Source organism: Arvicanthis niloticus, chromosome 21, assembly GCF_011762505.2.
Source record: "Arvicanthis niloticus isolate mArvNil1 chromosome 21, mArvNil1.pat.X, whole genome shotgun sequence".
Lineage (NCBI taxonomy): Eukaryota > Metazoa > Chordata > Mammalia > Rodentia > Muridae > Arvicanthis > Arvicanthis niloticus.
This window is the reverse complement of record NC_047678.1, coordinates 34,546,916-34,561,407: the sequence shown is the minus strand read 5'-3', so window position 1 is coordinate 34,561,407 and position 14,492 is coordinate 34,546,916. Positions and strand designations below refer to the sequence as shown.

At 40.4% G+C, this 14,492-nt stretch overlaps 1 protein-coding gene across 33 annotated transcripts in view; it reads right to left on the bottom strand.

Moving 5' to 3' along the window:
* Clasp2 (cytoplasmic linker associated protein 2) overlaps nt 1-14,492 on the bottom strand; it is a 173,036-nt gene that overhangs the window by 12,910 nt on the left and 145,634 nt on the right. For all 33 annotated transcript variants that reach the window (XM_034483915.2, XM_034483918.2, XM_076917273.1 and 30 more), the window contains 4 exons: nt 10,952-11,095; nt 7,875-8,018; nt 5,709-5,815; nt 2,943-3,096 (listed from right to left, as the gene is read on the bottom strand). In XM_034483915.2, the coding sequence (XP_034339806.1) occupies nt 2,943-3,096; nt 5,709-5,815; nt 7,875-8,018; nt 10,952-11,095 (549 nt within the window). The remainder of the gene's footprint in view (nt 1-2,942; nt 3,097-5,708; nt 5,816-7,874; nt 8,019-10,951; nt 11,096-14,492) is intronic.

Genomic DNA, 14,492 nt, shown 5'->3' with positions numbered 1-14,492 from the left:
TGATGTTTTCCTAATGTTCAAGAGGCTATTTAAGAAAGGCAATGACAGGAGCTGGAGAGATGGCTCACAAGTTAGGAGCACTGACTGCTCTCCCAGATGTCCTGAGTTCAATTCCCAGGAACCACATGGTGGCTCTGATGACCTCCTCTGGTGTGCAGGTATATATGCAGACAGAGAACTGATACATTAATTTAAAAAAATACAGAAATAAATAAATTAAAAAAAAAAAAGAACAAAGGAAACAACAGGACTAAAGAATGGCTCAGTGAACAAGAGCACTTACTACTCTTGCAGAGGACCCAGGTTCTGTTTGCTGTAGCCACAGGGCAGCTCACAACCATCTAACACTAGTTTCAGGGGATCAGATGCCTCTTCTAGCCTCCATGGGCACCAAGAATGCATGCACATGCATGCAGGCAAACCAATATAAGTGAGCAAACAAACAAACCTTTACTTAAAAAAAAAAATTAAGGGTCTAGAGAAATGGCTCAATAAATAAGAACGAAGGCTAGAAGGCTAGCAACCACATGGTAGCTCACAACTATCTATAACTCCTGGTCCAGAGAGATCTGACACCCACTTCTGACATCTGCAGGTACACAGGCTTATACGTAGACAGAACACCCATACATATAAAATAAAAAGTTAAAAATACAAGCAAAGGTAACAATAATTTAAAAAGAAATTAATGACAACCAGCATAGGTTACAATATGTATGTTCAAATATATTGTAAAAATATATAATACAATGTATATTCAAAATGAAAAAGTTTAAAGAAACCTCAGCTGAGAGGCAAATAAACCATCATGAGTGTTGCTTGCAATGATGTTATCCTTGTCCATGGTTCAACCAAATAACTTATACACTGATATTAGCAACAGCCTCTCCATGCCAGCTAAAGATACAAAGACCTTCATTATGGAAACATAATTGAGGATATAGTGCCACACTATGAGGGCAGGACGAGTTTCAGTGAGGATCCAATATTGATGGTGTCATAAAAGCCAGAGATCTCAAACCAGACCAACGACTCATTGCAATGAACATTTGCAAGTTAAGATGTAAAGACAGAGGGATACACTGTGGGACACACTGTGACACACTACAGCTTCCTCGGTAAGATGTCTTCTATGCTTGTGTGTGTGTGTGTGTGTGTGTGTGTGTGTGTGTGTGTGTGTGTTATTTTGGATGGGAGGCTGCAAGGGCAAAGGGTAGGTATGAGGGAATAGTGAGATGAGCAGCACTGGAGTGTATGATGTGAAACTAACAAAGAGTCAGTAAGTTTTCTCAAAATTGCCACACTATACTGCCTTTGAATAAGGAACTACTTTAGTAGCATCTTTCAGGTTTTATTATTTCTATGCCCTTTTCTTCACAAACGACAACATTTAAAGGCAAATATAACTTTTAGAAGAATGCTCATAGAGCTGAGATATATTAACAGTCTGGCCTGAACACCAGTATTAATACAAATACTAGCATCAAAAGTATGATCACCAGAAACGCCACCATCAGCAACTGTGGAGTGACTGTATGCCATGCTAATTGCTGGGAACTCTACAAACACCCTTCATCCTTCATGCAGTCTCTGTGCACCTAGTAAAAGCCAAGCATTGCTTTGGAGGCACTGTGACATCATGTACTACTGCTGTAGTGACTACATGCAGGTCTAGGATAGGGAACCGCAGTCCTGAGTGGTAAGACTTTCTGACAACCATTTTTATGGTCCAGGGAAAACCGAGTGAAAGCAAAGGCAGGTGTGGAGTCCTTCATGTGCTGAAACACTGCAGCTCTGTGGGTACTGAGTACCAGTGTGCTCAGCAGGAATGATGGGATGGCTTATTTTAAAAGAAGTCTAAGCTGCCAGAGGCATGTCTAAAGAGATGCAGAAGGAAAACGTAACTACTGATGTACCGTAGCAGAGGAAAGCAGGTAAATAATAAGTAGACCCACATGTCAGACAAGTAAGTTATAACATTCTCTGTTTGGACCATAAAAACTGATGATGCAGACTGCTATTACTACAGATAACATGGGGAAAATATAAACTTCCATTGTGAGGCTCACGTGGTTACGAAGCACAATGCAGGATGCTCAAGGTCCAGGCCAGTGATTAACTCATATGCTGTGACCATATTCCACTCCTGTCTTTCTTTTCTTTCCCTATTTATTTTTTTCTATCATAATATTTTTATTAATTATTTGGGAATTTCACATTAGGCACCCTATCACACTCACTTCCCAGTTCTCCCAGGTCTACTTTACTACCCTGTGATCTCTTCCTAGAAAAAAAAGAATGAGAAAAAAAAGAGTCCACTTTGTATTGCCCATATATTCACTGGATCAGGGTCAAACTCCTGGCAGCCAGCCCCTTAAAGAAAACTGAGTCCTGTGTCTGTCTGCCCTGCAGCCAAGGGCCATACTGATATCTGTGGTCTGCACTCCTTCATTTCTTAATGCTCCAATTACAGTAGCTTTTTTCCAAATTCTCAACTACATAAGCTGGTTCCTAGCCACCTCTGCACTGCCTAAGCAGTTCACAGAATTCTCCTCTTAGGTTTTCTGGCTCAATCCAAATGTCATTTGACAAAGGCCACTATTCCTTGGCTCCAGAGTGAAAAATACATATTGATCATCCTCCCTGGCACATTCTGAACCAAAACTCCACAGTAAGCATCTTTAGTTAGGAATCTAAAAAGAACTCTAGGGCACAGCTCTCTCTTCCGGATCTAACATCTAAAACTCACTAGTATGTGGGTGGCTAATACTCAGAAATACTTGGAGAGTGACTAGTTTCTAAAGAATTATATGTGAACACACAAGAAAGCAAAGTTTGAAATAAACCAACAAGTACATGCACACACGAGTGCACAAACACACACACTTGATTTGGCACGTGGGGGTGATGGTAACAGATGGTAAGAACATGCAGACACTCACTGTGTCACCATCCTCTTTTTTAGGGTCCCTCTTCAGTGGCTCACTCATATCTTCTTGGCTTCTGAAGCTGAAATTCTGGATTGCCTCAGTGACACCTCTAAGGGAGCTGTAAATGTCTTCAGAATTCATGTTCTCTGTGTCATAATCAAATGCACTGTGAAAAAGATAGCATTAATTTTTACTTATCTATGTGTATGAGTGTTCTGCCAGCATGTATGTATATGTACCACGTGTGTGTAGAAGAACCTTCGGAGGTCAGAAGATGGCATCAGATCCCCTGGAACTCGAATTATGGCAGTGAGGTGTCATGTGAGTGCTGGGACCCAACCCCAGGTCCTCTGTCAGCAAGTGCTCTCAACCACAAAGCACCTCTCCAGCTCCTAGTTGTTTGATTTTTTTTTTTTTAAGAGTCTTACTCTGAAGTCCAGGCTAGTCTTGAACACACTGCAATCCTCTTTCAAAGTGCTGGAATTAGAGATGTAAGCTACCACAGTTGGCTACTAATGTTCAGTTATACTCTTATAATACAAACAGGCTGGATGTGGTGGTCCACAGCTGTAATGCCAGCTCTGGGAAGTAGGAGGAGGAGTGCCAGGGGCTCAGGAATCCTCCACTACACAGCAGCTTGCAGGTCAGCCTAGCTAAACCTGACCCTGCGGAAATGACCACATCTGAGGATATTGAATAGGATATTTATAAAGATAATAATAATAATGATGATGATAATAATGATAATAATAATAAATTATTATTATTATCATTATTATCATCATTATTATTATTATTGGTTTTTTGAGACAGGGTTTCTCTGTGTACCCCTGGCTGTCCTGGAGCTCACTCTGTAGACCAGGCTGGCCTCAGAAATTCATCTGCCTTGGATTAAAGGCGTGAGCCACCACTGCAGAAATATCTATTTTTGACATAAGAATTTACTCTATTACCCCAGGCCAGGCCTCAAACTCAAGAGTCTCTTGTCTTGCCTCCAGAGTTCTGAAGTTATAGGCAAATATCACTATAGCCAGCTAACGCTGTATTTATTTATTCTTAAAATCTTTTTGGGGGGCAGATACACAGGGTTTCTCTGTGTAGCCATGGCTATCCTGGAACTCACTATGTATACCATGCTAGCCTTGAACTCCCAGAGATTCTCCTACTTCTTTCTCCTGATTGCTGGGATTAAAAGCATGGAGCACTATGTCTGGTCTTAAAATTACATTGTGTGTTTGTGTGTTTGTGTGTGTGTGTGTGTGTGTTAAAAAACAACTTTTGGAAATTGATTCTTTCCTTCTACCATGTGGATTGCAATGACTAAGGCCATCAGACACTTTGCAGCATGAACTTTTACCTACTGAGCCATCTTGCCAACACAGCTTACTTACACTTTTAAATAAATATTTTTATAACGTGGACATTATAAAAAATTCAAGTTTCAGCATGCATAAATGCAGTCTTATTGGAGCACAGCCATCCTTATGTATGCTGGGACTATCTGTGACTGTTATGGTAGTACAAGAGCAGAACTGAATAAAGGTCACAGATGACTTGGATTCAAAGCCTAGCGTATCTGACATTTGGCCCTTTATAGAAAGCTTCCCAGTCCTTGTAATTAACAAGTAGTAACAGCACTAGCTGAAGAAGAAGCAAATGTAGCTGCTGTTGAGTGCCAGTATTCTTAGCACTCAGGAATCAGGGGCAGAGGGTCTACAGCCATTCTCTGCCACATGGCCAGTTGGAGGCCAGCAGGAGGCGCTACACATTCTAGTGGCATTGGGAGCAGTCCTCAGTAGAAAAAAAGGAACTAACTGTACTTTAACTACTTACAGTTGCTGCCTATTATTCTCGAAAACAAAAGATAAAGGTAAAATGAAAAAGGCAGGGAAGATTTTGAAAGAAAAGAAAAGTATTCTAGTACATGCTTGTGGCGGGGGGTGGGGTACCACAGCGTGCCTGTGAGGTCAGAGGAAGCTGTGTGGACTAGTTCTCTCCCTTCATGTTACATGGTGACCTAGGGGTTGAACTCAGGTAGTTGTGCTTTTTCAACAAGAGCGTTCACCTCCTACGTCATCTCAATGGACGAGGCAGACAACATAAATGAACACTGAACATAATGTTAATGTGATGAGTTCTATAATCAAACTCTAAATTCAGCTAAGGCTGGAATTTACCCAGCAAAAGTGTCACAAAGTATTAACACATAGGTTAGATGATAAGATCTGACACATTGCTCTTTCTTAAACTCTGACTTAACACCCTGTAATTTTTCCTTTTTAAAAAAAAGATGTATTTATTATATTTATGAGTACACTGTAGCTGTCTTCAGACACACCAGAAGAGGGCATCAGATCCCATTACACTGTGAATTTTTCTATTAAGCGGCAGTATTTCAGTCACATTTTTATCTAGAAGCATACATAAGGCCACAATGTATTCATGATATGTTTAACTCTTCTCCGTTCTTCTCTTCATGTTTTATCTAACTATAAGCTCAAGTCCCTTCTGCGTTTCAAGTCATCAGTATGCTGATGTAACATAACTGATACTTGCCATTTATACTAAGTGGGGTAATAAAAAAGATAGGCACCATTGCAATCTGAGAAATATACTCTTTAAGAAAACAGTACCTTTCATCCTATCTATCACCATTTAAAGGGTTAGATTTTACATACACTTAGAGTTGTTTGAATCAGCTCATTTCAAGTCAAATAGAAGTCTGAGATTATAGTTAACTCTGCCTTTCTAAGAATGGAGATTGGACAATCATCTCACCTTGGAGATAACGTATTCTGTGACGTGTTGGTAGGAGAAGTAAGAGGACTGGACCAGTTGGCTGGTGACCGAGGTGTTGGTCTTGTCAAAGGACTCCCCATGGAACTCTGGGGGTGGAAGTGAGAAGAGCATCAGCACAAGGGAATGCAAAAACAAGGTCCTTAGAGAAGAGGCGCAGTCATGAGAGAACACTATGAAAGCAACGCCCTTGTACGTCAGCATTCGAAACATCTGTGCACTTACGTCTGGTTTCTGAGAGAAGATGTGTCTTCGTTCAGAAACCTACCTCTTCAGTCTTCTCCCTTGTCTTCTTACCCGCCCTGCTCTCTATCACTTCTGTCCCCTAGCCTCATGTACTTCTGATCCTCCTGTCTCCACGCTGCAAGTGTGAGGTCACAGATGTGCATCACCATGCCTGTTTGGTTTTAACTCAATTTTGTCTCTCAAATATTATCAACATCTTTTCTCTCAAGGATTTAAACTAGCCATTTATTTATTTATTTATCTATCTATCTATCTATCTATCTATCTATCTATCTATCTATCTATCTATTTATTTATGAGACATGGCCTCATCATGTAGCCCTAGCGGGCCTGGAACTCAATATATAGATCAGGTTGGCCTCAAACTCACAAAGACTTGTCTGTCTCTACTACCTATAAATTAAAAAAAAAAAAAAAAAAAAAAGACTAATAATTCAATTCAATTCCTTTTGAGTATCTTTAAGAAATGATTTTCCAAAAAACACTGAGGAAGTAAAATCTGTTGATATTATTAATATGTCTTTCCTTCAATAAGCTGACTTTCCACTTAGGAAGTACCTCTGACTCACCAGACATTACTCTCAGAGGCGTTCTGAGGCAGGGGCTAGTGCTCCGTTGGCAGCAAAGGAAAGGAGCTCACACTGGAAGCTGCTCGGAGCTGCTGCACTGAGGACAGACTCAAGGCTAAAAGGAAGAAGGTAAGCCTGTAGCAGCGAGGCAGGAGTACAGGGTTTCTAGCTGGGTAACTGCTAAAGTAAACTAAGTAAACAGCTCAGAGTTGGTCCAGGGCTCTGGAACAGTGATGGCAGCCCTTGAGGGACACCTGTAAGGCACTACTGTACTTGTATATATCCACGCTTCTAATGCAGCTAATTCTAACAGACTAAGTAAAGAGAGCTTCTAAGGAAGTCTTCACCTCTTTCAGGAAGGGGAACCCAGGCTATTTGGAAGATAAGCTGTTAACTGCATTTGGAGCTAGGAGAACAGAGGTCAACAGAATTAGCAATCGAGACCTCTACAAGGTCAGGCAACATCTGAGAAGTGAGTAACAGCTGGAAGACAACCAAGGTCATTAATAAACGTGAGGTTTGCTTTTGCTTTGCATGCTCCCTCCAGAATATGCATCTTGAATCTCCATCAGTATGAGACAACCAACCTGGAGTCACTGTCTCGAGTCAGTCTTCAGTTACCATCACAGTCCAGCATCCTACATCTTTGAGTCATGTACAACGGGCTGTGAAATGTCTTGCCTTACTCAGGAATCCTGCATCACTTTCAATCCTGAACTCGTCACTGTAAGCTTGCCATCAAGTACACTTGCATTCTCCTTGTTATCAAAGGCCCCTCCTTTACAACTCTCATTCAATCTGTTAGACATTTAATGTAAATCACACATACATCTATATAGTTCACTGGGATGTACATTTAGTCACACTCTACTTTCTCAGAACTGAGTCCTGCATATTGACACCCAAAGACCAACAAGCCTTTAATCTTTTAGTATGATTCTCTTCAACTTTACTTTTTGGCTTGAGATGAATTACCCTTGCTGATGCTCAAACAAGAACTGGTTCATCTGAAGGACCAAGAGCAGCATGTCCCAAAGTTCTAACACACTCCAAGGCTGCTGATGCCCTCAGACACACATTGCTCACATGTGTCTCTCTTTTCAACTATCTATGGCTAACACCCATCCTAACGTACACAAATTATAACACAAGCACCATAGGTCCAAGGGACTCTCTTTTCCCCAAGGCAATATTTAATCCTGCTCAGAAACTGTTTCCAAATGCAGATGTAAAAAATCACATAGGAAATTCAAGTTAACTTTATGCAAAGCAAAGCAACCATTGTTAAACCAACCATAACAGCAGACAAAGCCAACAAGACAGTAAGAAATACCTGGGTGCCATTGCCAGCGTTTCGAAGGTGATTGTGAAGAAGTTTAGTAGCACCATCCTGGAAAGTTTTTGGTAAAGCTCCTAGTAACATTGTAAACTCTGGGGTATTGAGTTCAAATAAAGAAATCAGCACTGACTGTGCTGCCTAAAAGGAACAAAGGCAGACAAAGAGTAGGTGAGATGCATCCTGGTTGCTCAAGGGTGTCCATTTTCTTCTTATGTTTCTGCTCAAAGGCACCAAGTTTGACTATCTCTCCCATGGAGAAGGAAACGTGATGGTCGAGCCTTAACTTTCATAACTTCTTTCTTTTTGGGAGGATAAAAACCCTCTCAACTACCATTTATTTTCTAAAGTTAAGAAGGGACTATTAAAGCGTAACATGACAAACATCGCAGGGTTATTCTATACTACTGTTCTATACTACTGTTACAACATACACTACTGTTTTAGGTTTCCTTATAAATGATCATCAAGGACAGCAACTTGAGGCTAAAATTAAACTTTCTCAATATGTGAAAAATACACAGGCAGCAGACAACACAGGGGTAAGAGTAGGAATGGGAGGAGGGGGGAATTAACAAAACCCAAGCACACTGTGATAATGCCATATGGAAACATGTTACTCTGTATGATACTTAAAAAAATAAAGCCAGCAGAATAAGGGAAAAACAACAACAGACAAAAGAGCCAACCAACCAACCAACCAACCAACCAACCAACCAAAGAAACAAAACAGAGTATGATTTACTGTAGTCCTGAAGGGCTTTAAGTCTGTGACCCTCCTGCTTCTGCTCCTTAAGTGTTAGGATTACAGGTGCACACCACCAGGCCTGGCTCTTAGGATTCTGTAACTAGCAAGATCTAGTCTTTTCTTAAACAGCTAATCTAAAAAGTCTACAGTTAATCTCAAGATAAGGTTAGTCAGGTGTTTTGTAGAATCAAAAGTAAAATCAAGTAACTGAGAGGCTAGCATGAAATGATGCACAGCCACAGGACCATGTCCAGTGCACACACCTTGTTCTGAGCCTTTTCTATCTCATCTATGAAAACCTCTGTGTTCTACGTTCGAGTCTGACTATACAACAGCAGAGTAGCTAAAGCATGCTGTATTCAGACAACACAATGCTACTCAACAGTCTCCTGGTATGTATGTCTGGGTACCAAGTGCAGGCAGAGCCTGCAGATGCCAGACACTGTCTGATCCCCGGGAACTAGGATTATGGCCATTTGTGAGCTGCCATGTGAGTCTTTGACAAGAGCAGCAAGTACTCTTGAGTGCTGGAACACCTTACCAGCCCTGCTGCTTCATTCTTATTGCTGGAGACAGAGTCTTTGTACATAGCTCTGGCTGTCCTGGAAATCACTATGTAGACCAGGCTGGTCTTGAATCCACAGAAATCTGCCCACCTCTGCCTCCTGAGAGCTGAATTAAAGGTATGTGCCAACATTTAAGGTCTTTGCTTTCTCTAATATTCTTTTTTTTCCTCTGATATTCTTAATTACAAATTTCTGTTTGCTCCAGGTTTGCTTTGCTCTTTTTGACTCACTGTCTTTTGATGGTTGATTAGATAACTGATTTAAAATGTTTCCTTTTATTACAAGTTCTGAATTAGTTGCTTTCACAAAGTATCTGACCGTAAGGACAGAGAAGGGTTTATTCTGGCTCACAACTAGAGGGTACAGATCATTTTCTGTTAACTGGGAGCGCCAGGCAGCTGGTCACACAGAATCATCTGGGTGCAGTTTTGTGGGGTTTTTTTTTCCCCCTTTGAAAAAGGGTCTCATCCTGTAGTACTGGCTGGTCTGAAACATACTAGGTAGACCCACCTCTATATTCCGAGTTGTTGGCATTAAAAGTGTGTGCCAGCCTAGCTTCTATCTTATTCACCATAACCATCACATGTATGAGTGTTTTGTCTGCACATATGTCTATGCACCCTGAGTTCTGTTCAAGATGCAGCTTCTGCTTTATCTCTAAGTTTTATTATGTCATGTCTTCACTTTTATTCACTTTAGTGTATTTTCTTTTTTGTTTTGTGGTACACACATGTGCTTGTGTCCATGTGTGCATATATATGTACATGTGCTAAAGTGTGTTCACATGTGAAGTCGAAGGTCAAGCTAGCCTTCAACTCAGAGATCTACCTGCCTCAGCCTCTCGAGTACTGGCATTAAAGATGTGCACCACCACCCCCAACTCCACTTTAGTTTTTGAGATCATCAGTCACTGAACTAGGAGCTCAATGACTAGGAAAAATTAGCTGGCCAGTGAACCTTAGGAGTTTTCTTGTATCTGCCATCTTTCCAGCACCCAGATTACAGGCATGTGCTATCATACCTGATTGTTTTTATAATGTAGGTGTTAGGAATATAAACTCAAGTTCTTATGCACTTTATCAATAAAGCCATTTCCCTAGCACAAACAAGTTATATATTTTTGAGTCAATAGAAAATAGTAGCCCTAAGGCCTTGGCAAAAAGGTTAAACATACTAACTAATGATGATGATAATAATAATAATAATAATAATAATGATAATGATAATGATAATAATAATAATAATAGTATATACTAAAGAAGACATGTTTAAAAGCTCAGTCAAGCTTGGCATGATGGTACGTGGCAGAATTCTTGGTACCTGGGAGGCTGAGGCAGGAAGACTAGGACTTCAAGGTCATTTGCTAGAGTGAGTTCCGGGCTAGCTCAGAATATGTAAGACTGTCTCAAAATACCGTAACACAAGGAAATAAAAATCAAGACAATTAACTCTAAGATGAAACTCAAGAACATGAAAAGCAATATAGACACTAACTCTAAGAACTTCTTTAAAAAAGGAAGCAGTAGCAAATCACTTGGTACAGGAGTGAGAACTTAGAAAGCAAAACAAAACAAAAGGTGACTCTCCACAAAGGCAAGTGTTGGTTGTTAAGTATTGTAGGGACAGCTGGAAAGGATGTGAACAAGGCACAGAGAAAGCCAAGTCCTCACTGATGACGAAGGATAAACACAACAAAAGTATCTAACAAAAGATCAGTTAAAAAATACCTAAAATGATCTCTCCATCCCACTCAGACAAACCTTTCGAACATCAGAGCTTTTGGGCTCTGTCGTCCAAGTGATGACCCGAGATACTGCCAGGCGAGTTTCACTGGAATTTATAAAATCTCCTGGGTCCATCTGCTTTGCCAGAGTTTCTATGTACTTAAGGATAGCCACCTTCACCTGTTGAGGAAAGCCCAATGAAAGAGTAGACAGAGTAAGATGGACACTCGAGACACTAGGTAATGCATCAGAAATAATTACCAGTAGCTTTTGACAAGTGTAGCAGCAGCAGTTAACAAAACCTTCAAGGAATGATACAGCTGCCTACCCTCCTGACATGAAGTGAGGATTTCTGTTTTTGTGAGTATTAGAACTTTTAGCACTACATTTTCAGAGTATGAACAAGTGCTAAAGATTTCCTCAACACACTAGAAAGCATTTCCTTGAGCCTGATTTCAGACTGTGTGCATGGTCATTACTTCTTGGGGAAACAGCCAGTATGTTAGATGATAAGGTATGGAAAGACAAGCCTGTAATCGCAGTGGGTGACGTAACTATTCTTTACATTTAAGGCAAGGCCTCTAGCCCAGGTTGACCTCAAACGCACTGTGTAGCTGAGAAAGGTCTTGAACATCTCTAATTCTTCTGACTACCTCCTGAGCTCAGCTTATGAGGTACTGGGTATGGAACCCTGGACCTGGTGCAGTCTAGCCAGGCACTCTATCACTTGAGCGACATCCCCAACTCTCCCAATTCACGCTCTTATGTAAAGTGCATGAAAGGCAGCTGAAGGGCTGGAAATGGACCTGGTTCTGAGGCACGCATGCTTCTTTCTAGGTTCAGCCATTTTTAATTCTTCTAGTGCGCAATTATTAAATTATATTTCTTCTCTCCAATATGCTAGTGGAAATAAAACGGCTGAGAATTATTGTTTCTGGTCACATATTCCAACATTCTACAGTTTCTAAATGATGGTTCTTTCAAGGATGTGGTTGTTTATTTAACTTTGTGTTTTGTTTTGTTTTTCCAAGACAAGGTTTCTTTGTGTAGTCCCAGCTGTCCTGGAACTTATTTTGTAGACTAGGGTGGCCTAGAAATCAGACACATGCCTGCCTCTGCCTCCTGAATGGTGTGATTATCTTTATGGATTATTCTTATGAGTAGGAGCATTTGCCTCCATGTATGTGCACCATATGAATACGTGGTGGCAATGGAGACCAGAAGACAGTCAGCTCCCTGGGACTGTAGGTGTAGAAGCTGTGTGCTGCCACGTATGTGCTCGGAACTGAGCCTAGGTCCTCTTCTGTCTCTCAGGCCCTTTATTTTTAAAAGTTGTTATTACTATCATTATTTGCCTTGCTGCAGATTAAATCTACTATGGCCTTGCTAATGTCAGGCAAGCACTCTGGCATAGTTACATCCACAGGACTTCAAATGACTTTTAAAATGTTTTCTTTTGCACTCTGTATGCTATGTATATGTATGTGTGCTTATACGTGTGGGCAGGTTTGTGTGTGAGATTATGGAAGTCAGAGTCTCAATATGTAGCCTTGGTGCTTGGAACTCTGCGTAGGCCAGGCTGGCAATGAACTCATAGAGATCCATTTACCCCTGTTTCTGATGTGCTGGAATTAAAGGCATTTACAATCATGCAATGCAAGTACTGCAGTTTTAAATGATTTCCACAAAAAAAGTAGTGTTGACTATAATAAGCAAGCAACCACAGAAACATATAACCATTGAAATATTCCCATTTTAGTAGGACATCTCACCAAGTCATGCAATCTAACTAAAGGTACAACTGTACATTCCATTTCAAAGAACAAAACAATAGAGTTGCAAAGGCTTATGTAATCCTTCAGCATATTTGTTGAGCTGGAAAAAATATTCAGAAAAAAAACACATGCATTTAACAAATACCTATTAATTTAATTAAAATTAAAATCATTTTGTATTGTTATTTGGTCTACTGCTATCCTTTTTCTTTAAAAAAAGATTTACTTCTTTAACGTATTTTTAATTTTATATTTACCATTATTATTATGAGTTGAAGACAGAGTCTCTGTATGTAATCTTAGCTCTTTTGGAACTTGCTACATAATGCAAACTGGTCCCTGGCCTCTGCCTCCTGATTGCTGGAATTAAATGTACATGCGCACCACAATCAGCAACCTGGTAAAAATTTTAAGGCATTTTGTGTATGTGCTTCTATGTGAATATATGTGCTTGTGTGTGTGTGTGTGTGTGTGTGTGTGTGTGTGTGTGTGTGTCTGTAGGCCAAATGAGGAGGGCACTGGATCCCTTGCAGCTAAGCTTAACAGGTGTTTTCAGGATGCTCAGCTTGTTACTGGCTGCTCAGATCCAAGCTCTGGTTGCTATGTTTGTGAGATCATTGCTCTGAACCACTGAGCCATCTTTTTATCTCTTTAACTTCTTATGGTTTAAAACCATTTTTATCTACATGTATGTGTGTGGGTCTGTGTGACTGTTTGCCATGTATGTGCAGGTGCAGAAGAGGCCAACAGACCCCCTAAGCTGGGGTTCAGGAATCTGGGAACTGCCTGACTTGGTTGCTCGGAAAACCGACTCCAGCCACCTCTTCACACTCCCACTGTGACCGAGCTCCTTTTTTTTTTTTTTTTTTTTTTAAATTTATTTATTTATTTATTTATTTATTTATTTATTTATTTATTTAATATGAGTACATTGTAGCTGTCTTCAGACACACCAGAAGAGGGTATCAGATCCCATTACAGATGGTTGTGAGCCACCATGTGGTTGCTGGGAACTGAACTCAGGACTTCTGGAAGAGCAGCCAGTGCTCTTAACCACTGAGCCATCTCTCCAGCCCCGACCGAGTTCTTTATAGTTCATCCTGTCGTCTACCTTCAGCTGTTCTCACCTGGGCATCAAGTATGGCAGCAGTATTACTCCTGTTATCTAAAAGTGTCACAAAGATGGCGCCATAGCTTTGTTATAGATTGGACTTAAAGACACATTATAGCACACTGCAAAACCAGTGTCTGATTACAGGTCCACAGGAAGCTTGTTTTTCTTTCACCTGCTTCCCACATCCCTATTTTTCTCTTTACTTGTCTTTCTCTTTAGGTCTTTAAGTTCACTTTGCCCCTCTTATTGCCTGTCTCTTGAGTCATGGCTTCACAGCTCAGGTAACCTGGAACTCTCTGTGTAGCTCATACTGACAAATAACTGATGAGCTACCAGCCTCAGTGCCTCCTGTGGTGGGATCACAGGCCTACACCACTCCACGTGATTCCCGTTTCTAAAGATTGCTTCAGGCTTCATTTGCACAGGCACACAAAACACCTTCACTTATGTTTTCAGCAGCTACTGAATATCTACCACACAACTACATCAAATCCTTTATTACCACTTAGTTAATCAAGTATTATAGGTAATTATGATAAAAAAAAAAGTCTATGTTTTCTATTCCCAGAAATGTCTTGGATATAGTATGAGCTACAATATGTATTAATATTAAATAAAGCCGTATTCTGTATGTCACTTTTCAAAAAAACAAAACAAAACAAAACAAAACAAAAAACCCAAAGGGTCC